Genomic DNA, 25,848 nt, shown 5'->3' on the forward strand with positions numbered 1-25,848 from the left:
CAATGGCGTGGCAGCTGCAAAAATATTCACAGATATTCCCGATTATGTAAGAACAGACGTCGGCACACAGTCATTTTTCGGAACTGCCATGCCATTGTGATTCATATTATTTATTATTATGACATAAAAAACAACTATGTAAAACACTGTGCAATTTTAAGCAAAGTCTATAGAGAGTATTAGAGAAATTGAATAGAATAAACTAGCAAAAATAACATAATAAAACATTTGTAAAGATACAAAGAAATAACCAGGAAATTGATCTCCACTCCCACAGAAACATTTGACCAATCCCACCCACTCAGACAAATCCTATTGATCAATCCCCTCACTCCTGATGACATTTTTGCTTAGTTCCCTTACTCCCACAGACACTCATGACCAACATCACCCAATCCCACATACACTCTTGACAAATCCAGCCCAGGCCCACAAATCGCCCTGTAAGTCGGCCTGGACAAGGCATCTGCCAAATGCCATAAATGTAAAATGAAAATTCCACTCAACTCTGATTCCACCGACCAATCTCACCCACTTCCACAGACACTTTGATAAATACCCCCATTTCTGATGACACTTTTGCCTAATCCACCCCCTTTCACAGACACTTAGCCAATCTCACCCACTCCAATATACATTCTTATCCAATCTCACCCACTTCCACAGACACTCTTGTTTTTATATTTGTCGTTAATATTTTCTAAAAATTATGAGACTTTATAAGTAAGGTCTATTTACCAAAATATAAAGAAAAAGCTATTTTAACCATAAATTGTAAAACAATTTCCACAATAAATATTGTTTAAATTTGCAAGAAACTTTAAATGTTTTATAGTACTATAGTATTCTTAAAAACAGAGACAGAGTCCGGACAGAGTCGCACTAAAAAAACCTTTTGTCCAACATTTGGCTTGAACTTTATGTCTATAAAACCTATGATTGGCCAGAATCAGGGCCACGTGTCAGCAGAGGGGATAAGGTTCACGTTGTCTATGTAAATTAGACAAGTGAATACGAAAAGAAAAAAATTTTCACAGTTGAAATGAAGGCTGCATGGATACAGACCTTCTAAGAAAAGCATGCACTTCTAGTGAATCATCCCAGTGAACAATCACAATGGTGCCTAACCTTTGTTCAAATGCTGAACATCACCCTGATTGATGTACAATAAATCCAGTGAAAAGAAAAGCATCTTCTCTTTTTCTTTGTAGAAAGATTATGGTTTACTGGCATAGGTTTCCTTTATGCACATTTTGTTCAGGACTTTAAGTTCTATATTTAGTACAGAACAAATCTGTACATAGAACGACATGCACAACAGTATTAAACTGCTGCCCCCTAGTGGCACAATGGAGATTTGCATCACAGATAAAACTGCATACGAACAAACCAAACTATACTTTTGTTATTTAGAAAGTGACCAATAATTTGTGACCAATATTTTTATTTAGATTGATTTCTCCTCGCTAAACTGTTTCTCAACGCCTTCTCTCAGCACCACTGCTGCTAAGTGAATTTCTAAGAGTCACATAAAATACAGATTAACATGGCAGAGGTAGAGCTGCATCTTCCTGGAGACAGAACAGGAAAATGATTTTTCTTTTTGTTTTGAACTGCAAAGGCGTTTTTGTGAAAGGGGCCATGCGTTAAAAGTCAGAAGGCACTTAAGTAAATTTATGATTTACTGTCTGTCTGAACCAAATAAATAAAAGCACAATATTGAATTGTATAGCATCATATTTCAATGATTCGCATTTTGCTGAATCAAAAATAAATCGAATCACACTGCATCGTAATAGAGGTGAATCGTATCGCATCAGTAGCTGCTTCATATGTATCTTTAATGTATTGTATCGTTGGCTATGGATCGAGATGTGAATCGCGTCGGCCTCGGTTATGAAGATGCACATCCCTAATGCATATGATTTCATAACTAATTTAATACATGTCAATGACTTATTTCAATAAAAGTTTTTAGAAAGATTTAAGGATTTGAGAGGATCCAGACTCACAATGAAACCCATCCTCATTTGGTTGCATCCAAATGTCCATTACAGTTCCATCATTTTTAAGGTGTGCTGACCAGTCCTGCAGTCGTAAGCCATTGTAGCAAAAAAAAAATGAAATCATGGATCTTTAGATGTTCATGTGGAACCATCCTCAGCTGCACAGAGTGGTACTAGAGAACTATAGTGCTTCCGATATCTATAAACACAGATTATCACTTAATACAGTATTGAATAGTGCTCATTTCGAACAGAATTATGAATTACAATTGCCGTAAGTCTTACAGCTATTTCAGACAAATTTCAGACAGCTGCAATTTTTCCTTTAATTAACTAACTGGACAATAACTTCACTAACATTCCTTTCAGTTTCATACCAATGTGTACTATTTTTATGCTTGGGTATCTAGTTGTTTTAAGTTGCTTTTAATCATTAATTTATTATTATTCTGTGTCCTGTTGAGGCCAGAACTGCTGTTAGTTTGCTCAGGCATACTTGGCCAATAAAGCTGATTCCAGTAAAGCTGATTCTGGAATAATAATAATAATAATAATAATAATAATAATAATAATAATAATAATAATAATATTAAAAAATCTAATTATTATGATTATGATTATTATAATTATTATTATTATTATTATTATTATTATTATTATAAAAATTCATTATTACTAAATTAAATATCATTAATAATAATAATAATAATAATAATAATAATAATAATATTACCTACTGCCAAAAAATTTCATTTTTTACTGTATTCATGGGAAATATAGGAAATACATGATTGCAGTGAGAATTAACAATCAATTGATGAATAAATTAATAAATGGTTGAATGAATGGAATGTTGCTTTCACACTATATTTTCATAATATGCAACGCACATTCGCCAAATATTTGAAATTTTTGCTTTAAACTGCAATTGATCACGAGAGGTGTATAAATATTTTACATATTTAATAACACCTCGTCTACATATTAAACTATTATATAACGTACAATATAAATTGTATATATTGTTCTCGAATCTGCGTTTGCTAATATACGACGAACTTTTTGGAACGAAACAAGCAAAATAGCTGAAGTTAGCTTTTCAGTTGGATTTTCCATTCCACCTTAACAAAAAAAATCCAACATTTAATACCTTAAGCCGCTAGATGGTGCCATAAACCGCATTAAATCGACGTTTACAGTTACTCTATATGAACAAAAGTTTGTGGACACCTGAGCCTTAGATTGGTGTGTAGTTTTTGAACATCCCACATTAGGCCCGATTTGCTGTTATAATAATCTCCACTCTTCCGGGAAGATGTTCCAATACATTTTGGAGTGTGTATGGAGATCTGTGTTAATTTAAGGGTGCCATAAGGGTGTTATTAAAGTCAGATACTGATGGAGGTGAGTTGAGGAGGCCTGGGATGCAGTCAGTGTTCACATTCATCCTAAAGTTGTTTAATAGGGTTGAAGTCAGAGCTCTATAGAAGGAGATCTTTCATTCTAACCCATGTAAAGCATATCTTCATGAGCTGGAGCTTTATGCACGGGGCATTGTCATGCAGGAACAGTTTTGGGTCTTCTAGTTCAGGTGAAGGGAAAATGTCATGCTACTGAAAAGATCTGCACATATATCTGTTTTGCTATATGTGCATTTTTTTGCAGTTTTGATTAGATAATTGACACCAAAATCTGAAAAAAAGCAAAATTAAACCTTAATTGCCAAGTATCATGAGTTACATATAGAAATATACAAATTTGTCATGGTGTGTTAGTGCTGTAAAAATAAAAAAAAATAAACTAGGAAAAAAAAAAAAAAAAAAAAAAAGTTCATCTTTATATTTTATATACCGTTTATTATATATCAAGTTTATATATTGTTAAATATTATGTTGCATTTGTTTTATATTAATTATTTATGTTTAATTAATTTTAAAAACGTGTATTAAAAATTGATTATAAATTATTTACATTATTAATTAATTATTTAGTTTATTTCACATTTCTACAGTAAAATGTCACCACACTATTTATACAATACGTTTTATCAAAGCAGAATAAAAAGCGGCTTTTGGTGCCATCTACAGGCAAAAACTGTAGGTGCACTTTTTTTTTTTTAAGGTGGAACCGACAATTCAGATGAGAAGCTGGTGAATAGGAAGCGAACTTCAGCCTGGTCTGACAGTAAGCGTGTTAAATTCACTATTAAACCCCACACTGGTGCATAAAAATCACCTGATTAGATTAAGAACAAACCTTTGTGTTATGTGGCTGCTTGTAGAGATCACGTGTTTAGACAGCAGGTGAAGCTCGAATGGAACCCGGAAGCTAGCCGGGCTCGTGCAGGAGAATACCAGGGTGATGGTGTTTATTAGGCCTGGGTTGCATCATTGTTTGTTTTATTATTACTACCATGTACTTTTTGAACCCTGTGATGCCATTGCATGTTGGCACAGTGTTCTATGTTTGCACGTGCATATGCACATTGTAACCGTTTATTTAACGGGTTTTGGAAATGCCATTGCATTGGTTTGATTAAACACCATGGACGTTGTTTACATCTTTCTTTTTATATATATCATGTGTGTTTACTTTGCAAATAAACACTGCCCGTTCAAAAACAAAGTCACCACCTGGATTTAATTAAGCAAATAGGTAAAAAGCCTCCTATTGGATAATTACCGCATGGATGATTTATGTTTCATCTGGCAACACGTTATTTAACCCAAACTGATGCAGTGAGTCGCTTCTCTTTTCTTAAACAATCATGTCAGAAGACACGTCCTGTGATCGTGGAAAAGATGTTAATCTGTTTCAAAAGGGTCAAATTACTGGCGTGTATGGTGAGACCTGAGATGTTGTCTGGTTTAGAGACAGTGGTATTGAGTGAAAGACAGGAGATGGAGCTGGAGGTAGCAGAGCTGAAGATGTTGAGATGTTTATTGGGAGTGATGATGATGGACAGGATTAGAAATGAGTTTATTAGAGGGACAGCGCATGTAGGACGTTTTGGAGACAAGATTGAGATGGTGTGGACATGTGCAGAGGAGGGACATGGGGTATATCAGTAGAAGAATGCTGAGGATGGAGACACCAGGAAGGAGGAAAAGAGGAAGACCAAGGAGGAGGTTTATGGATGTGGTGAGGGAAGACATGCAGGTAGTTGGGTTGAAAGAGACGCAGTCCAGACGGAATTGCATGGTGTTGAAATGTCTGTTGGTTCCTTTCACCCCGAAATTAGTCTCCAAGCTTCCCTGCTGCACAACAACCCCATATTAACACTACACAGGGCAGAAATATCACCAGATGTATTTGATGGCACCAGACCAGTAGAATTTCGTTGTTTTGAACCATGTCTTCTGCCAGAAAACATAACATCCTTTACGGCATCTCCAGCCACCAGCACTTGGATGAAAAATGTTGATATTGACAAAAATTGATGTTGAAATATTCCAGGTGTGTTGGGCATCTCTTTTTGGTTTCCACCCGTTCGCGTGGTGAAAGATGAGGAAGGCTAAAGGGAAGCCGAGCACTACGGAGAAAGAATTCGTGTTCGAGTTCAAGGCAGGGAGAAATCACTGCGTCCTCAAAGTTCCTCTGCAGTTTCCTGTTCAGGAGAATGTCAACGATCTGCATGGGAGATTGATGCTGCTCCACAAAATCCCCTGCTTTGTAGAAAAGGGTAAGAATTCGCTCTTATCATCTGATCAAATTTTTTTTAATGTGGTTTCAACAGAATTGTGTTTTGGGATGAATAACAATGTTCTTCTGCTCAGGGTTTAATGCTACACCAAAACCTATTGGCCAGCCAAAGTACATTCCTGCATTTTGATATTGTGATATTTCTGAACTAATACAAATCAGCACATTGTATATATCACTTTTGGTAATTATGTAGATTTCTCAGTGTGGCCACTTGGGGTGGTCTTAGCAGATGTTTCAGCATGAAGCTCTATGGCCTGGATTGTGCTTAGCCTTGTTCTACTTTATTATGCATTCTCCTGATTTCTTGCTTGTGATGGTTTGAAATCATGTGTTCATTGTATTAAACAATACACTATATGTTCAAAAGTGTTGTAACATGACTTTTCCAGCCATATGTGCTTCTTCCCCAAACTGTAAAGCACAACGTTGGAGGCACACAGTTGTGTAGGACGTCTTTTAAATGAGGTTGCGTGAAATTTTCCCAAACCTTTTCCAGCATTGCCTCTGTGCTGAAAGCCGTCTCTATTGAGAAATATTCTTTACATAATTTGGAGTGGAAGATCTCCTGATTTTCATACATCCATGTGTCCAAATGAGGTAAAATCTCTACAAAATCTAGTGGAACATCTTCCCAGAAGAATAGAGATCATTTAGCACATGGTCAGGTCAGACCAGGAAAGGGTTGAAGGTTAAGAGCCGTGCTCAAGGGCCCAGCAGTGGCAGCTTGTTGGTGATGTGAATTGAACACTGAGCTGCCACCTCCCACATTCTAGACGAATATATGAATAAATATTAACAATGTCAAATCAGTAAATAGAAACTCAACCTTGCTTTGTTTCAGGCTTAAAGAACAAACTTCTGGCGTTCGTCGAAAGAGAAACGTTGGAGGATTATGACCGGGAAGCTGAAGCAGCTTTGCAGAGGATCACTACTGGAGAAGTTGACATTAATAAACTGAGCAACCTGTGGGCCAAGGCCTACACTGAGGTAAGAGCAATACACATGGAATGTGTTGACTAATTAGCATTTTGGACCAGATGTTATTTGAATGAATACATAGGGAGTTGATCTTTGCACTGACTGCACCAGTTTATGTTTATTAAAATTACACTATAACGCTGTTGAATTCTCGAATCTGATCGCTTAGAAGGTAATGATTTATGTTTCTCTAATGGCAGCTCTCAACGTAATTCCAAATCGCAGGTTTACATCGTCATTTCCGTAGTAGCAAGAATTCACAGGAACTTGTCAAATCGAAGCTTTCGTTTATAGATTATAGATAGAAATTTGTATGATTTCTTTTTAAATAGAACACCTAGATTTTTTTTATGTAGTCCCATCTGCAGTTATAAGAACCTCCACTCTTCTGGGTAGATGTTCCACTAATAAAGTCAAGTTTAGGTACTGATATGTGTGAGGAGGCCTGTGGTGCACTCAGTTTTTTAATTCCTCCCAAAGGTGTTCAATAGGGTTGAGGTCAGAGCTTTATAGCAGAAGATCTTCCACTCCAACCCACATCCATCTTCATGGAGCTGGTTTTGTGCACACAGGCATTGTCATGCTGGAGCAATTTTATTTTTTTAAAGAAAGAACCGTATATGGCTGGAAAGGTCATACCTACCGTGTACATGTGTGATGTCTGCTGATTTATTTATTTGTTTATTTATATTTCAGACAACGCTAGAACACGCCCGCCCCGAAGAGCCTAGCTGGGACGAGGACTTTGCGAACGTGTATCACGACCTGATTCACTCCTCGGCCTCGGAAACACTGCTCAACCTGGAGCACAACTACTACGTCAGCGTGTCCGAGCTCATCAGTGAGCGAGACATGGAGCTGAAGAAACTCCAGGAGAGGTTGGTAGAGCATGAAAAGGAGGTTCCTTGAATTTGTGTCCAGTAATTATTCCAGAATATTTAATTAACATTATGGCTGGCACATACCAATACCGCTTTAATGGAGTGGAGGTTCATTTAATCAGTTTTCACTTTGGGTTCTCAGGGGGCCCAGGAGTGGCAGCAGAACTAAAACTAAACTAAATAAAACAATAAATGTAGGTGTTATGATGCCTTTACTTTAGGAAGTGCTTGAACCGCGTAGATCACCACAAGAGATAGCGTCCACAAGAGAACATTAGCTTCACTGGCAGCTTGTTCCTTTCTTTCATACCTTTTTTTTTTTTTTTTTTTTGCTCACCCACATACAGGCAGGCAGCTGAAATGGACAAGGTCATGCAGGAGCTGGGAAAGACCTTGAGCGATCAGGATGTTAATACAGTGGCAGCGCAGCACTTCGAAGCTCAGCAAGTAAGACCACTACGACACAGTGGGCCAATTCGTAGCACGACGTAGATGTGTTTTGTTTCGAACTGGAAACTTATCAGGGTTATTAATAAAGCACTGCAATCATTCTATTCTATTGTCATATCTTAAAGGTAAAAAAAAACATTTAAACCATCAAAAAGAAATAATATTGGGCTTCTTAGATTCCTGCAGCCATCAACCAAATATCTGCTCAGGAGTCATAGCAGTAGGCTGTTAGATATAGTTAGATATCAAAGCGCTTTCCAAGCATAGAAAATAATTAAAAAAAAATAATAATAAAAATCTTCTACTTCTTTCGGCTGTTCCCACTAGGGGTCACTACAGCAGATCATCCGTCGCCATACATGCCTCTGCCTCTTTCAAAACAACTACCTGCATGTCCTCACTCACCACATCCATAAACCTTCTCCTTGCCAGTCCTCATTTCCTCCTTCCTGGCGGCTCCATCCTTAGCATTCTCCTACCGATATACCCCATGAACTAATAATAAAAATACTACTAACAAAAATAATAATAAAATAAGTAAATGTCAAAGAATGCATCACAAAAAAAAAAAATCACATAAAAGCTATCGTGAAAAATAAGTTTTAAGAGCGGATTTAAAAACACCAAAAGATTCGCCTTGTCTGATCTCAATGAGGAGAATTCAGACAGAGCATGGGAGGAAAAAACCTGCTCACCCATAGAATGTAAACTGGTAGGAGGAACAACTAAAAGACCAGAATCGGAAGAGCGGAGATCACGCCTTAGAGTGTAGACCATTCCAAATTTAATCAAATAATGAGGTGCCATACCATGTAGGGCCGAATAGGCCATCTTAAGTATTTAAAAATTAATCCAGAATCTGACAGGAAACCAAATTTTATATCTCTAAAACTGGAGAAAACTGCTCACAAGACCTGGTCAGAATCCTAGCAGCTGAATTTTAGACAACCTGCAATTTGTTTAATGTAGATTTTAAAACATCCAGACAACCAGGATATGGAGGTGAATACTTGCATGAATACTTGTATGTACTTTGTAGTCTAGACAGCTTGGGGGGAAAAAAAGAACTGTATTTGTTTTATGTGCATGTTTAAATTTGATGCTAGCTCTAGCTAATTACTGATCCCAACATCTACCAATAATGAATCAATATTAGCAATAAAATATCAGTAATAAACTTCCTTATAAATTTAAATGAGATATAATGTTGTTTATTGCTTGAAATGGTCGATATTATCCCAAAGCGTTTCCACGTACTTTCTAGTTTAAAACAAAACAGTTAAGATATGTACAAAAACTAAAAAACTTTTCACTCAGAACATTAATTGTTTACCCGAAGTACCGCATCCAGACCCGTATCGTTATCTGGTTTCTTTTTTTCCCCCTAATTCACATTTAATTCTAATTCGTCACACGTGTTGTCGGTTTTAGATAAAAGTAGATATTCTCAATCCGAAGTAGATGCTGCAATATCACTGCGTTTAAACAACCTCCCGCCATTTTGCACGTTAACTCGCCGGAAACATCCAAGGACCAAAGACGTCACTTCCTTACGTGGCCGTTGAAATAGTCTATACAAGACTATATAATTAATAATGCTATCTTTTTGATTTATTTATTTTTTTATTATTATAATACATTTTTATTGGATCTTCTTGCTCGGTGTGGTAGTAATTCTCCTGATTGGTATTTAGGTCTTGGAGAACAAGTGGGCCAGTGAGTTGAAGCAAGTAACTGGCATTCAGAAGCAAGAGTACCAGGAGTGGGTGGTGAAGTTGCACCAGGACCTTCGCAACCCGAACAACAGCACAATCACGCAAGTGTCCCATTAGGAGTTTCATTAGCGATGTTAATGTTATGGATAAAAGGCATTCATTCTTGTAAGCAGGCAGATAATAGTCATATATCACGCTTGTGTCGTAGTGAGGAGATTAAGGTACAGCCTGGGCAGCTGAGCGAGGCCGGAGAGATGGGAGCCAGAGTGTTCGAGGAGCATCGACAGCTGGAGGAAAGCTTTACCATTCATTTAGGTATGGCATCTGTTTGGAAACACCTGGATGGGACCGGTCTATATATAGTATATTAACAAAAGTATAGGGACACCTGAAATCAAATTGTTACTGCAAAGTTCCCACTCAATTGTATAGAATGTCTTTGGATGCAGTAGCATGAGATTTTATCTTCACTTAAACTGGGAGACCCAAATCTGTTCCAGCATGACAATGCTTCTGTGCACAAAGCCAGCTCCATTTAGATATGAGTTGGAGTGGAAGATCTTCTGCTCTAGAGCTCGAACCCTATTGAACACCTTTGGGATGAATGTAAACGCTGACTGCACCCCAGGAACCTCCTCACCTTTCTTACCTATATCAGTACCTGACTTTACTAACACCCTAGTGTCTGAATAAGCACAAAATCCAGTGAAGGTTAAACAGCAAATGGAGGCTAAATGTTGAATGGGATGTTCAAAAATCACATACACAGTCTAATCATAACATGGCAAAAAGCATTTGCCCATATAGTGTACATTTAGTAGTATGGGTCTATATTAGAGATCGACCGATAGTGGATTGTACTGATATAGATATGGATCGCACTTTGCCGATAACCGATTAATCGACATATAGTTTTTAAAATTAATACTAGATAAAAAAGATTTTAAAACTAGCAATCTATGTTTTTTAAAAAAAAAAAAAAAAAGGTATTGAACTTATTTACAAAAATAAAAAACAGCATTGAAAAATGTGCTAAGAACAAACACGTGCCATCAGTGATTCGCCTCTAGAGGCTGCTCTTATAATGGCAGCGGATCTTCTATGTCGCTTCAGCGATGAACGCTACCCGGAAAAACTATCTGTGTGGATTTTTGCAGATCAACTCTCGGTGCTAATTAATCGTCCGACCTTTAGTCTACATGTATAATCAAAGTTCATTATAATCTAATAAATTTTGGTTATGTTCTATTTGCTCACATTCTCTTGGGCCTGTTTACTGCAAATGATAGTAGTAATAGTAGTTTACATTTCTCACATGAATCATGTAGAATTTCAGATTTTTTTGTCCGTCTATCTATTTTTTAATTAGTGTGATATCTCATGAACAAGTAACAAACGGATGAACGATTAATGAATCCAAACAGGGTCAAAGTCACATCAAGGTCAAAAACCATTTGGCAGCCCAAGCATCCCCATGGCCAGGCTTTGTGCCAAGTTCAAGTACTTGGTTTTTTGTCTTCTAATAAACCAACGCTGGTTGTACTTCCAGCAGAATGCAATCAGAATTGTCATTTAAATCACAGCAACCCTTTATCAGGATAAAGCAGCAGCAGCCTGCCGTGGTCGGATACACTCCCGCGTTAAACAGTGTGGCTTTTCTTTGTCCGCCCAAATTCATCTTTGACCACCGCAGAAAAAGCCACCTGCTTCCATCAGCACGAGAGCGCAAACCACCTGCTCCCATCAGCACGAGCGGGAAAACCACCTGCTCCCATCAGCACGAGCGGGAAAACCACCTGCTCCCATCAGCATGAGAGTAAAAACTGCCTGCTCTAGTAGCTTCTTTGTGACCGTCTCGATGCACACTTCTAAACCCGGGGTGTCATTTTACATGAGCACGAATCTGAAAAAGGAGTGCCATTATTTGCTGGTGTGTGTGTGTGTGATAATTCCGTGCATAATATAAGTTTTTCGTCACTCGCTCCAGGTGCTCAGCTGAAGACGATGCACAACCTGCGGCTGGTCCGGGCTAACGTGTTGGACTTCTGCAGGCACAGACGCCACGGGAGCGGAGGCAGCGTCAAGTTGCGACGGCTTCAGACGGCGTTCTCTCTGTACTCGTCCTCTCTCTGCGGCCTCGTCCTGCTCGTCGACAACAGAGTGAACTCCTACAGCGGCATAAAGAGAGGCATGGCACCTCCCTCCCTCTCTACATATGAAGGATGTCTGAGTGTTCTAGTTATCAGGCGTAGACAATGGAGCTCTATTAATAGAGATCTGTAAATCTATCAATATAGATAGAGATCTATAAATTTATATATGGATCAATCTCAATAAATATGTAAATATAGATAGATATCAGTAAATCTATAATAATACGTATTTCAGATTTAATAAATACGCCTAGAAAATAAAATGCTGGTAGGAACATGGTGAATGTTCCTCAAAACCTCAGCTTTGGGTTTTAGACCTTCATATTAAAATGAAGAAAAGGTGAAGTCAGCTATTCTTCAGACACATCGAATTTTGTATGATTTGATTTTCCCCTATCTACTTCTCATATCTATTATCTTCATCTCGCACACCGCACTGCACCACTCTCTCTTCGATCCTCGATCTGACAGGGTTCATGGAAGGCATGCTTCAAGATCTTTCTTTCTTCTGGAACTGAGGTGGTGGTACAAATTACCACTTGATTGTTATAGTCTGTAGTGATCTTCAATAGACCCACCCTATCCAGCAGTACTTACGTTAGCATTTTCAATTGCTTTCTAACTGAATTCTCTCCCACTAGGTTTTTTTTTTTTTTTTTTTTTTTTTAAAAGAGTGATTGGATTCTTACTCTGTTTCCTAATGAACCAGCATCAGAATGTATTTATTGATAAGGACTTCAAAGTACTTTTGTATGTTGCTCCGGAAAAGGATGTCTCGAATGCTGTAAATGTTGATGTCTAGGTGCTGGAGGTTTCCATGTTCTTTAACCTGTAGAAGGTGGAAGCTTAATGGTTAAGGCATTGGGCTTTGGATATCAAAGTCAGCAGTTTAAATCCCAGCTACATCAAGCTGCCACTCCTGTGCCCTTAACTCCATAGCTGCTCAGTTGTTTGAATGAGATAAATGTAAGGTGCCAAATGGCATAAATGTAGAATAAAAACCATCTCGAGTGGACCACTGACATCCAACCAATCAGGCATGCTAGCTCCAAGTCCTACATTAGCATTTTTTTGGTGGGGTCTGTGGAGCAAACCCTGAATAGATGCAATATCTGACTTCCAGAAAAGTGACTGACAAATATCAATATTTTATGCTCATGAAACTCATTAGAATACACCACGTCCCATCAGCATCTACTATTTATCACATTTGGCTGAACCCCTCATCCAGAGCGACTTACAACCGAGCAGTTGAGGATTATGGCTCTTTCAAGAGCTCTGCGTGATGGTGTTGGGATTTGAACTCACGACCTTCCGATCCAAAGTTCAACCTCATACCCGCTCAGTGACCACTCCGCATGTCACTAAATCTCCAAAATATCGAAAGCATTTAAAGTATTTTGGCTTGGTTTATATTTCATCCTTCGTTGTTGTGAATCCAGATTTTGCCACCGTGTCTCAAGAGTGCACGGATTTCCATTTCTCCCGGCTTTCCGAGCAGCTGGAGGTGGTCCAGCAGGTGGTGCTGTATGCACGGGCGCAGCGCAGCAGCAAGCAGCAGCCGGGTGAGTGACACAGCAACTGTGTGTGTGTGTGTGGCGGGGTGTGGGAAGTGGATTCCCCCCTTTTCAAAACACCCACCTCTGCATTGCGCCATGGCATATCCAACTTCACGGGCTCCGCAGGGAAGTGTTTCATTTCGTTTGCCTGGTGCCAGCAACAATGAAATGCTACCCAGCTCTTTTCTGGCCATCTAAATATTTTGCCAGAATTCCGGGTGTCACTGACTTCTGATCAGATGGATTTCTGGTTGATTCATGATCTCAGTAGCTTACATGAAGTATTAATAAATTTATACTCCTGGTATTAAATAGTTTGTTTGTTGTTGTTTTTTTCAAGTAGAATGTACGTTTAATACATCGAACTGTGTTGTTTTTGTTTTTTTACATTTTTGAACTTTTTGCTTTTTGCCAAAGTAATCACAGACAGAGCTTTAAGAACCATATCTTCTCCTGCAGAGATTCCTAGAAATGGGAGCCATGACGAAAAAACAAAGAACGTTGAGCGAAACCCTTCCAACATCCTTCCTGGTAAGTTTGTCTTTAAACACCGACAGATTCTTCTTCTTTCGGCTGCTCCCATTAGGGGGCGCCACAGCGGCTCATCTGTCCCCAAACCCCCCTGTCCTCTAAAGCTGCCTCTTTCAAACCAACCACCTGCATGTCTTCCCTCACCACATCCATAAACCTTCTCCATGGCCACCTTCTTTTCCCCCTCACAAAGTCTTTTCTCTGCACATGTGACCAAACCATCTCAATTGCTTCTCTCTCACCTTGTCTCAAAATATGTCCTTCCTTCCCTCTTATTAACTCATTTCTAATCCTGTCTGTCCTCATCACTTTAGATGAAAATCGCAGCATCTTCAGCTCCGCCTCCTGTCTTTTTTGTCAATGTCTCTAAACCTATTTTTTGTAATCAGCTGGTGATTGTGTTTTTTTATTTTTTTCACCCTCCAGGTGAATTCTACATCACTCGTCATTCCAACTTATCCGAGGTACACATAATGTTCCACCTGTGCGTGGACGATAACGTGCGCTCGGCGAACCTCACGGCTCGAGACCCGGCCATCATGGGGCTGCGCAACATCCTGAAAGTGTGCTGCACGCACGACATCACCACCATCACCGTCCCGCTGCTGCTCGTGCATGACATGTCTGAGGTAAAATTGTTTAGCTTGTTGCTTGGTGGGTCTTCGTGGTCCATTACCTGTTCACTGACAGTTTCTAAAGAACCAGCTATAGACGATTCCTTGACCAAATGGCGACAAATTTAACTTTTAATACGCAACCAATTTTGGATGTTTTTTCTCTCATACCTCCAGGAGGGTCCTTGATTTCAGCCTGAGCTTAGGTTAGGGTCTTCCATCTGGTTTTGTCCAATTGTTTTTATTATTTTTTTTAATATGTGCAAAAATAAATCCATCCAAATGAGTTAAATCTAAACAGAATTTATAATAAATGTATGATGAAAACATAAAAAATAAATGTATTACTGTGGTATAATCACCACCCAGAGATCCTTGGCTAGCTCTGGATTTAGCTCCACCCAAACCAATATAAAATGTTTGCTGAAAGTGAGCTTTATTTTTAAAGTTTATGGCAATGGATATAACAATTCAGAGTGAAATTAACATCTGTTAAATGTTAATCAAGGCAAAAGCACAAGCTCTGTACTGTTCCAGCAACCTTTCATACTTTTTAGTGTACTATCATGGACACCTGATTTTTTCCAAAGAAGCAGCATGACTCTTAGTAGCATCAGAACTAGCACTGAACCTTCTCTGTAGCCTTTGGGAATAACATTTAAGTTGCAAATTTCAATGCAAATGAAACACTGCGAATAACGACTACACATTCACAAGTCTGAATAAACTCCCATGAACCAGAACCCTGGAACTGTGGGTACTGGATGTCATGAGACATTTTTAAATGATTTGGAAAAAAAAAAGACATTTGTCAGCATTATATATATTTATTTATTTACTTCCTTATTTAACGATTTATTGATTTGATTTAATTCTTATTATTAGCCAAAACCAAACCTTTTTATTTTTTAAAATGACGTTCAAAAGACGTAAAGGTGAGGTCTATCTGTAGATGTAAAAACCAAAAATGTATTCCATAAATAAGGTGTAGAAACCTCCAGAATCAGCTTCTGCACTTGCTCTGGATTTTTTTGTTTTGAAACCGGTCTTTTGGTGAAAGTAAATGTTTTAAGCCGTGCAACCGGTTTAAAGTTTCCATAATAAATTGGAAACCGATGCTTTTCGATTCCAAAATATTTTTCTGTAATTTAGATACTTTCATTATTAATTTTTTTTGGTCACACTCTCTAAAGTGTTTGAGGGGAAAAAAATTTATACCTTGCTGATCCTGATCCTGCTCCAGCTGGCCACAGACAGGAAAAGTCTTTTTTTATTCCTTTTTATATTCCATCCAGATTTAACTTCAGCTAAAAGTCAATCCAAAATAATAAAAGGATAAACACAAGCAGACTGTAGAATATTCCAGAAATAAATGTCTCGTCCTGCATTGCTCCATAACTGGAGATTTATGTCAAAGAAACTTGGCTATAATTATTTATTGAGATTAACTACATTAAGATCTCGTGCTATCTGCCCTCTTCCACATAACTATGTTTATAGACACTCTGTGATTAACAGCTGAGGGTTTGTCATTGCGTTACATTTTTGTAGCTTCACTTTGAATGGTTAATGTTCGATATTTAGGTTCTTTTGTGCAGTTTCTGAAAGAGCAGCCTTTATGAATAACTTTTTCCCAAAACTGTTCCCATAAATTTGCAGACACACATTTGTATAGGTTGTGGTAGCATTAGAATTTTTTTCCTCCCAGCATGACCGTGCCCATGTGCAAAAAGCCAGCTCCATGAAGATATGCTTTGCATCAGCAAATTAGGACTTAATGTGGAATGGGATGTTCAAATAGAAGCACATACCCAGGTGTCCACAAGCTTTTAAATATATGCAATCCTTAAAACAATTTTCCAACAAAAACTGCTTTATGGTGCACTTTTGTTGCCCAGAATTAGTTAGAGGTTTAAGATATTATAGTCCTGCTCTTTTCCTCTGTGCAGGAGATGACCATTCCCTGGTGTCTGAAGCGCGCTGAGTTGGTGTTTAAATGTGTGAAAGGTGAGTAAGCAAAGAGCAAATAGAGGAACTGCTGACTTTAGCGAACACGCTGCCCACTACGTAATTACTCCTGGGAACCCGAGTGTCAGCTCGAAATCTTCTGCCTTGTTTGTGCACTTTTGTGTATTTTTCTTTTCTGGCTGTTGCAGCAGTTACAGGACTAGTGGTAGGAATTACATTATGTTCTGAAAAAACATATAACCATTTATCCTAAGTTCAGCATTTGATGGTTGTAACCATGGCGACATAATAACCGATAATGTAGATAGTCATAGTACAGAGGTCAGGACGCTCAGGTTCGCGCAGATTTAGATCTTTGGTGTTCGATGCACATTGTAGCTTTAGAATGTTAGACTGGTTTTTGACACTATGGTAAAAAGCTCCGGTGGTTTATGTTGCTCAAATGAAGTTAATGTTCACTAATTACATTTTCACCATAAGACTTTTTCTTTCAGGCAACAAAAAATATACTCTTGTATTCAAGTGTCCACATTTTTGAGATCTGTTTTTTTTCCCCCCCTGAAGGTTTCATGATGGAGATGGCATCATGGGATGGAGGCATCTCTCGAACCGTTCAGTTCATCGTCCCTCAGGTATGACCTTGTAAGCTCTGAGGAAACATGGAATTACATCTTTTTTTTTTTTTTTTTGTTTGTTTATTACAGTGCTAGTTTAGTGCACTGACCTGTACCCTTGAGTTCATTCACTCTGGCGAAAACAAATCTCATCTCCGGCTTTAGCGCAACCTTTTCTTGCACCGTGTCATTCAGCTCCATCCACCGCGATGAAGTTTTGTTTTATTGAACACCAGCTGCCTCTATTTGTCTAATAACCTGAGGGAACTCGTAGCGTGTTGCTCCTCCACGCTGACAGGATAACAGGATTAAAAACAAGCATCAAAGGGATCTTTGACATTCGTGGCCACCACTTTTACACCCCTGTCCTGGTTCTAAATAGTTCAGTCTAAATCTGTGTCCACATCAAATGCATATTGTGTTCGTGTTTATTTATATATATATATATATATATATCAATTTTAATCAATTAATAATAAATCCAACCTTGTTGCTTTTAGTCTTTAATATCCCACAACTTTGCTCTGTTCTGATTGGTTAAAAGGTGTTAAATCATTTTCTCAATTCGGATCACATGAATGATTTTATAATTATAACTTACACAGACTTCACATAATGTAGTTATAATACTGGTCATTGCTGAGATCAGTGTTTTACACGGAGATGTTTGTACACTATATGGACAAAGATTATGGACACCTGACCATAGGATTTGTTTGTTCTTCTTTCTGAATGTCCCATTCCATATTCAGTTGCTGTTCGATGTTATAATAACCTACACTTCGCTGGAAAGATGTTTCACTTTATTTACTGGAGATTTTGCTGATTCAGCTACAAATGTGTGTTGGTGTTGGTAAAGTCAGGTACTGGTGTAGATAAGTGAGGACAACTGGGGTGCTGTCAGCGTTCAGATTCATTCCAAAGATATCTAACAGGGTTTATAGATCTATCGCAGGACATTCATCTTTTACTCCAGCCCATTTAGAAGATACCTTCATGGAGTTGAAACTGAAGCTCGGAAAACTTTTATGCTACTGCGTCCAAAGACATCCTATAAAATCGTGCACCTCCAACTAAATACTAACAGTTTGAAGAAGAACCACATACAGTATTGTCTGGAAATGTCGTGTCCTAATACTTTTGACCAAGAACGAGTCGACGGCGTTCGAAACGTCTAAGAGAGGCTGCGTATTTTTTATTATACCGAAGTGAGAATAAATAGAGGATGTCGTGGGGAACGGATTTTTATAGCTGCTGTAACGTAAGTGATAAAGTAACAGGAACACCGTTACACTAAATGCATTAAATGATGTGTCGTGAATGGGGGAAAAAAAGCCCTCAGGACATGCTGATGAAATAAAACTTCTTTGGGTTTTACCACCCAGTTGTTTATTTAATGGAAAATACAGTAATCAACAAGTTCTACTCTTCTGCACGCCCCCTGATGTTCAGTAGCATTGGGCGATGTTTTTTTCCACCAAAGCCGATTTACATTCTATGATAGCTTTATTGTAGTTCGAATTCTCCATTGCTCATTTCCTGACCAACTTCTCATGCTCAGCAATCGCTCCTGTTTTTATTCGACAGAGTATCTCCGAAGAAATGTTCTACCAGCTGAGCAGCATGCTCCCTCAGATCTTCAGAGTCTCCTCCACTCTCACGCTCACATCCAAACGCTGACCAAGCCACGTGTACGCAAGAAGGATCTCCCAGGATGCTTTGCAGCCACACTTTTACCTCAGAAAAGACGGACACGACTAGAGATCTCAGAGTGTGAGGTGCTTGGGTTGGTGACTGAAACATGGGTTTATGTGACATGGTGAAGAATGAAAATGCACAATGATCATTTAGTTTTAAAACATTTTTTTTTTTTTGGGTCTGTACACGTATGTATGTAATCTTATTTAAAATCCAGATGTGTGGAAAATTTAGTTGGGAATGCCACAGCTGTGCTTATTGAAGAATTTTTCCCAGCTATATCTACTCTAAACAATTGGCATGTGTTAGCAAAACTCAGCGATGACCTCCGGATACCAAGTATTTAGCCATGGATGGGATTAGAGCTAAGATCTCAGTCGTTTTAAGAAGCACAGCACTGAAGGATTCGTTGCATAAAGAATGTCTTATAACTAATATTTACAAGAAACATGCTTAAATGTAAAATAATGTAAACCCTTCCCAAAGAGAAATATCTTAGCAATCAAAATGTATGGCTCCGAGCATGGATCAGATGTTTGTTTAGAGATTTTAACGTTACACATCGTCCCCAAGAGCTTAACAGAAATAATTACAAATATAAATGATCATTAATTATTTCCTATAAGTTTTTATCCCCAATGAGCGAGTCAGTGGCTACTACAGTGGCGAGGAAAAAAAACTCCGAGATTGGTATGAGGATGGAAACCTTGAGAGGAACCAGACTTGGAAAGGAACCCATCTTCATCTTACACCGAATGTCCATTCATTACATAATATTCATAATATTTAAATCAGTTTCCTGGTGCAGAATCAGCATCCGTGACATGAAAGGTCCTCATAGCGAGAATTTAGTAAAAATACAATGAGATCTGACTCTCGCATCAGTCCCATAGACTACTTTGTGATTGGATTTCATTTCAGATTTTCTGTGGGAAGGCTTCGTGGCCACGCTCTTAGAAGATTTCGGTATCAATTCAATATCAGTTTCATTTTCCCCTCGTTGCACATAACGACATTTTCACGTCTAGAAACTGATCTCGTCTCTTGTCACTGGGAGTCAGTAAGTGCACTGACATTCTCTTTTGTTCAGTAATGACTGGTCCTTTGTGCTTTTTTTTTTTTTGTTTAAAATTTCAGATCAGGTCATTATGGGCTTTTCCTCTTCCCTTAGGGGTCTTTACAGCTATAATGTCATGAAAATGATGTGGAATTGAAAAGAAAATATGAGTCATGGCTGAACATTTATAACGCCACAGAAATTAACACTTTCCTGTCCAGAAAAAGGGGAAACTGAACCAGTGTACAATGTATTTAGACACAACAGAACATCTGTAACGTATGTAGGAATACAAAAAAAAAAAAAAAAATACAACTTTACGTTTTAATATTTCTACCTATTGGTGACCATTATGCAATCCATTAGATGGCGTAAGTCATTATTGGATTTGATTGGGACTTGTATAATTGGGGAGGTGGTAGCTCAGTGGTTAAGGCATTGGGCTTTGGATCAGAAGATCACAGGTTCAAATCCCACCACCAAGCTGCCACTGCTGGGCCCTTGAGCAAAGTCCTAAAAAAACCATCCTCTGCTCAGTTGTAAGTCGCTCTGGATAAGGGCGTCTGCCAAAATGCCGCAAATGTAAATATAATATTTGTATACAATATATTGATATTGGATTGGCTATGTGAAATTATTTTTTCTTTACCAAACATCTCAATTTCTACATGACCGATTTTTTTTTTTTTTTTGCTTTTATATTTTCATTTTCTATCCCATTCCTAATTAGCATATTCTAAAATGTTCCCAAAATGTTGGTTATTTTTTTATTTGCCCTAATTACTACTGAGAATATTGATTAGAAGTGAAATGAGTGAACTGTAAAATTCTTTTCTCTTGCACGTTTTTACAGTGAAATAAACATTAATTCAAAATCATTCATGGTTTTTATGATTTTATGCAAATGTGCAAATATTTAATTAGGAATTCAAATGATTCAATTCGTTATTCGTATTGCGCTTTTAACAATGGACAGTCTGCAGCTTTCTACAGATAATGTGGTAAGAAAGAATGAATTTGTTCTTCAGAAGTGTACGTTTGTTCCTGATGAACGAGTCGGTGGCGCCTGTGACCAGGAAAAACTACCTGAGATGGCATAAGGAAGAAACCTTGAGAGGAACCAGACTCAAGAGGGAACCTCATCCTCATCTGGATGGTGACAAATGTCCATTTATTACAGATAAATCATGTTAAGGTGCAGTGGTGATCAAATGTATAGTCTGTTAAAAAAAAAAAACTACAATATAAATACTGATATATTAATACTGACACTGAATCCTCCAGTATTAACTAATTGCTCTTACCCAGTATTTTTTCTTGAATGCACATTGCATGTATCTGACCATCTGCTTTTTGAACATCCCATTCCACATTTAGTCCTCATTTGCTGTTATAATAACCTCCAATCTTCTTGAAAGATGATCCATTAGATTTGTGGGTGTTTTTGTGCAGATTTGTAAGATTTTATTCAGCCACCAGTGTGTTAGTAAATTTAAATACTGATGGAGGTGAGGTGAGGAGACCTGGGGTGCAGGTGCACATTTATTTCAAAGGTGTTATTCAGGGTTGAGGTCAGAGCTCTATCGCAGGAGATCTTCCGTTCCAACCCAGGGAAATTCATGTAGCTGGCTTTTTTGCACAAGGACATTGCTATGCTGGAACAGGTTTGGGTTTCCTATTAAATGGTAAATTTAATGGCTCCACATACAAAGACAATTGTGTAAACTTTTCTCGTAACAGTCTAATACTTTTAGTATAGAACAAATACAAAGGTTTTTTTTTTTTTTTTTTACCTTTCGTATGTGGAAAAAAATCTTTTCTAAATATTGGCCCAAGACAGATTCTGGATATTGGGTCAGCTGCATTTCTGAACTGATACTGGGAAAAAACATTTTTTAATAAGAATGATCACTTTGTCAATTTGCCTGGCAAAAATGAATTATGAAATTGTATAGTTTTTATGATGAATGCATACATATAAAATGTTAAACTAAAACCCGAAGGTCAAGTTGAAAGTGACAATGCGCTTTTTCTGTGCTGCATTGCAGTCAGTGACCTGCGGGTCCTTTACTGACCACCAGGGGGCGCAGTGCTAAAGCACCAATAACACTTTATGAAAAAGTCCAAGTTGCTGATCTCATATGTCAAGTGACACTGACCATGTGAGCCTGTACAGTAAATCATCCAGTGGTCTAAGTGATTTAGCATGTGTTTTTATAATAGATGCCAATTAAAGGTCAGACGTGTTCTCTGTAATTGATGACCTGCAGCTTCATTTAGCCCCTTTTTAGAACTTGACATATAACCATCAATAGCTTTTTTTAAAATTTGGAATTAAAATAAACCAATTTTTCCTTTTTCAGCCCTTTTTATTTCTGAGTTATGTTTTTAACAGAAACTGATACTGTAATCTAATCTAGGCTTCCCTGTTCCAGATAAACGTCCTGGGAATTTCAGAGCTACATAATATATTCACAACAAAGTACAATCCCAAATCCCCCTAATGATTGTTGTAGCAGTAGTTACAAATATTTTCCATTGATTCAAATCAAAGCGGAAGTCTGAGGGTATATTGGGCACAGGCTAAATTAAACTGAGCAGTTGAATCACATGGTTTGACCACATGGTCTGATTTTCTGACCATCTTCAACTGTACAAGTTTGGTGAGTCTGTACCCAGGGTAGCCTCAGATCCCTGCAAACAGACGTGGTCTTCTGATTCAAGGTTCAGTGTGATGTTCATCTTAAGATGTCTTTCTGCCCACCATTGCAAAGAGTGGTTATTGGAGTGACCGTAACCTTTTTAATTAGGATTGAACCAGTCAGAAATCAGTGTTTCTGCCCACAAAATTGACACTAATTCACGCAGTTTACAATCAGCCAATTCAAGTATGTAAACATAAACTGTATCTTAAACTTCGGCAGAGAAACAGGTAAATAAATGAAATGCAAAAAATACAATTACTTTAACACAACGATTTATTACGTTATCAACTTTTAAATATAGAACAATCAGGAATGGGCAGTATTTAGGATACATGTATTTCAAATATGTATGTCAAATATAAAATAGGATTTTTCTATTTGAGAGGGTTGATGAAAATAACTTCATACTTTGTATCAACATACTTTAGTGTTTAGTAATTTTGTAGTTTTAAATACTGTAAAATACTGTGAAAACTCAATAGTTTGCACAAACCTGTTGAGATCAGAACAGGAAATTGATCCATATGGAAGAAGGTGAAGGAGGTAAGAAATATGCAGCTTTCAAATAGATGTCAAGTGGTTGATAAAGAATTTTTTGGTTGCCGAATATTGTACCCTAATTGAAGAAGCTGTTTAGTAGGATCATGATTTTAATAAATGCATAAATTATGTGCATGATTTTGCATATAATTAAAGGATTCATTAGTTAGAAACTAGTTGCTATGAATTCAGGTGTCATCGGTCGTCTTCTTGTAAATGACTTGTGTTGCTGATGCAAAGTAGCCCTTATTTACTCAAATAAATAAATTAGGATACAATTATGAGTCATTTGTAAACTGTGCAACATTAAACTGTCGGTTACTTTAAAACCAACCTTCATCTGGGAAATCATAGGGATAATATATGTAAATATTTGATCTGGTTATTGGTTGCATGTGTCAGATTTATTGCGTGACTCGCCCAGAGAAAAGCTGCTGCTGTCATGCTCTCTTGTAAAAGTATAGTTTTCGTATTTTTTTTAAATAGAAAAATACAGTAGTTTATTTTTAAACTGCTGTATTTTGTAGTTTATTTTGAAACACTTGAATTTAAAGTATTTGGTATTTTATTTTAAAATACATTATGATGTATCTTTGCCCAACAACAATGCACATTTTCCACTTTTAAATAAAATAACTATACACATCCATGGCGGCAATGCAGGGGATGCTCAGTGGTGCCCCCCAGCCGGTTGTGCCTTAGGTGTCTGCCTAGTCTGCCAAGAAATGGTGCTGGCTGGAAAATGCAGTCAATCTCTCAGTTACAGGTCAATAGCTTCAGTTAATTCGTACATTACACATCACTATGCTGATCCCCTGGGATTTATACTTAGTTCAGTCTCTAGAGCTCAAATAATCACTCCGGACAACCGTGGTGGGCAGAAAAGCATCTCAACACACTCAAAGAACTTTTAAGACATTGAGACAAAAGAGGTTACTGGTGATTGATGTATCAGCATTCATGAGTTTATACAGTGCATCGGGAAAGTTTTCACAGCGCTTCACTTTTTCCACATTTTGCTATGTTACAGCTTCATTCCAAAATGGATTCAATTCATTATTTTCCTATAAAATCTACAAACAACCCCCATGATGACAACATGAAAGAAGTTTGTTTGAAATCTTTGCAAATTTATAAAGATTTAATAAAAAAAAAAAAACCCGGAAAGAAATCACATGTACATAAGTATTTACAGCCTTTGCTCACTACTTTGTTGAAGCACCTTTGGCATCAGTACACACCAAGTCATTTTGATGCTGTGTATGATGTACAAGCTTGGCACAGCTATTTTTAGGCAGTGTCTCCCATTCCTTTTTGCAGAACCTCTTAAGCTCCATCAGGTTGGATTTTTAGATCTCTCCACAGATGTTTAATCGGGTTCAAGTCTGGGCTCTGGCTGGGCCACTCAAGGACATTCACTGAGTCGTCCTGTAACCACTCCTTCGTTATCTTGGCTGTGAGCTTAAGTTTGTTGTCCTGTTGAAAGATGAACCGTCGCCCCAGTCTGAGGTATAGAGTGCTCTGGAGCAGGATTTCATCAAGGATGTCTCTACACATTGCTGCATTCATCTTTTCATCGATCCTGACTGGTCTCCCAATTCCTGCCACTGAAAAACATCCCCACAGCATGATGCTGCCACCACCATGCTTTACTGTAGGGATGGTATTGGCCAGGTGATGAGCGCTTGGCATTCAGGCCAAAGAGTTAAATCTTTGTTTCTAATGGTCTGAGAGTCCTTTAAACTCCAGATGGGATGTCATGTGACTTGTACTGAGGAGTGACTTCCTCTGGCCACTCTACCATACAGGCCTGACTGGTTGAGTGCTGCAGAGATGGTTGTTCCTCTGGAAGGTTCTCCCCTCTCCACCTAGAAATGCTGCTCGTTTAAAAGGACCATCAGGTTGATGTTCACCTCCCTGATTAAGGCCCTTCACGTTTGCTCAGTTTGGCCATGCAGCTCCGCTCTAGGAAGAGTCCTGTTGATTCCAAACTTCTTTCATTCACGAATGATGGAGGCCAATGTCCTCATTAGGACCTTCAGTGCTGCAGACATTTTTTTGTCCCCTTCCCCAGATCTGTGCCTTGATACAATCCTGTCTCAATCAACTGAATTTACCGCAGGTGGACTTAAGGGGGATCAGTGGAAACAGGATCCACCTGAGCTCAATTTTGAGTGTCATGGCAAAGGCTGTGAATACTTATGTACATTTCAAACAAATTTGCAAAGATTTTAAACAAACCTCTTTTACGTTGTCATTTTGATTTATTGTTGGAAGAATTTTGAGGAAAATAATACATTTTGGAAAAAGTGAATACTTTCCAGATGCACTGTATTATGTTAGCTGATTAAATAATTGCATGAATAAGCATGTGACCTGGTGTTTCTCTTAAAGTGGCCACCAAGTGCATGTGCATAATATAGAGGTGTGATTTAAAAGGCAAGAAAAGAACTGATTATGTTCACTGTACACCAGTCACATTGGCATTGAAAAAGTAGTTTAAAACATCAAAATCTGCATCTTTCTGGATTCATTACACCCCAGGGGGTGATTTCTTTTCTTTTCTTTGTGTGCTCCATTTGTGGTTTTCTACCAGGAGATAAAAAAGAACCAGGTGCAATGTTTGGTCTGTGTGCCTCGAGCACTGATACACTCTTCCCAACATGTTCAGCAT

The 25,848-nt window shown here is 38.0% G+C and overlaps 1 protein-coding gene across 1 annotated transcript; it reads left to right on the plus strand.

Moving 5' to 3' along the window:
• The first annotated feature begins 4,134 nt into the window (after positions 1-4,134).
• On the plus strand, positions 4,135-20,807 carry c5h12orf4 (chromosome 5 C12orf4 homolog). Its single transcript, XM_046850217.1, has 14 exons — positions 4,135-4,190; positions 5,463-5,688; positions 6,553-6,698; positions 7,386-7,567; positions 7,918-8,017; positions 9,715-9,836; positions 9,944-10,050; positions 11,723-11,923; positions 13,331-13,453; positions 13,907-13,978; positions 14,405-14,607; positions 16,542-16,599; positions 17,125-17,192; positions 18,762-20,807. The coding sequence occupies exons 2-14, from the start codon at positions 5,511-5,513 to the stop codon at positions 18,852-18,854; spliced, it is 1,653 nt and encodes a 550-aa protein (XP_046706173.1). The 5' UTR covers positions 4,135-4,190; positions 5,463-5,510; the 3' UTR covers positions 18,855-20,807.
• The last annotated feature ends 5,041 nt before the right edge of the window (positions 20,808-25,848 follow it).

Source organism: Silurus meridionalis, chromosome 5 (assembly GCF_014805685.1).
Source record: "Silurus meridionalis isolate SWU-2019-XX chromosome 5, ASM1480568v1, whole genome shotgun sequence".
In the NCBI taxonomy this organism is placed as follows: Eukaryota; Metazoa; Chordata; class Actinopteri; order Siluriformes; family Siluridae; genus Silurus; species Silurus meridionalis.

Bases quoted from the DNA above. Each gene is read 5' to 3' on its own strand.
- c5h12orf4 (XM_046850217.1), top strand. From the start codon at position 5,511: ATGAGGAAGGCTAAAGGGAAGCCGAGCACTACGGAGAAAGAATTCGTG. The intron at 13,454-13,906 runs GTGAGTGACACA...CTTCTCCTGCAG, and splicing joins CAGCAGCAAGCAGCAGCCGG to AGATTCCTAGAAATGGGAGC. The intron at 14,608-16,541 runs GTAAAATTGTTT...TCCTCTGTGCAG, and splicing joins TCGTGCATGACATGTCTGAG to GAGATGACCATTCCCTGGTG.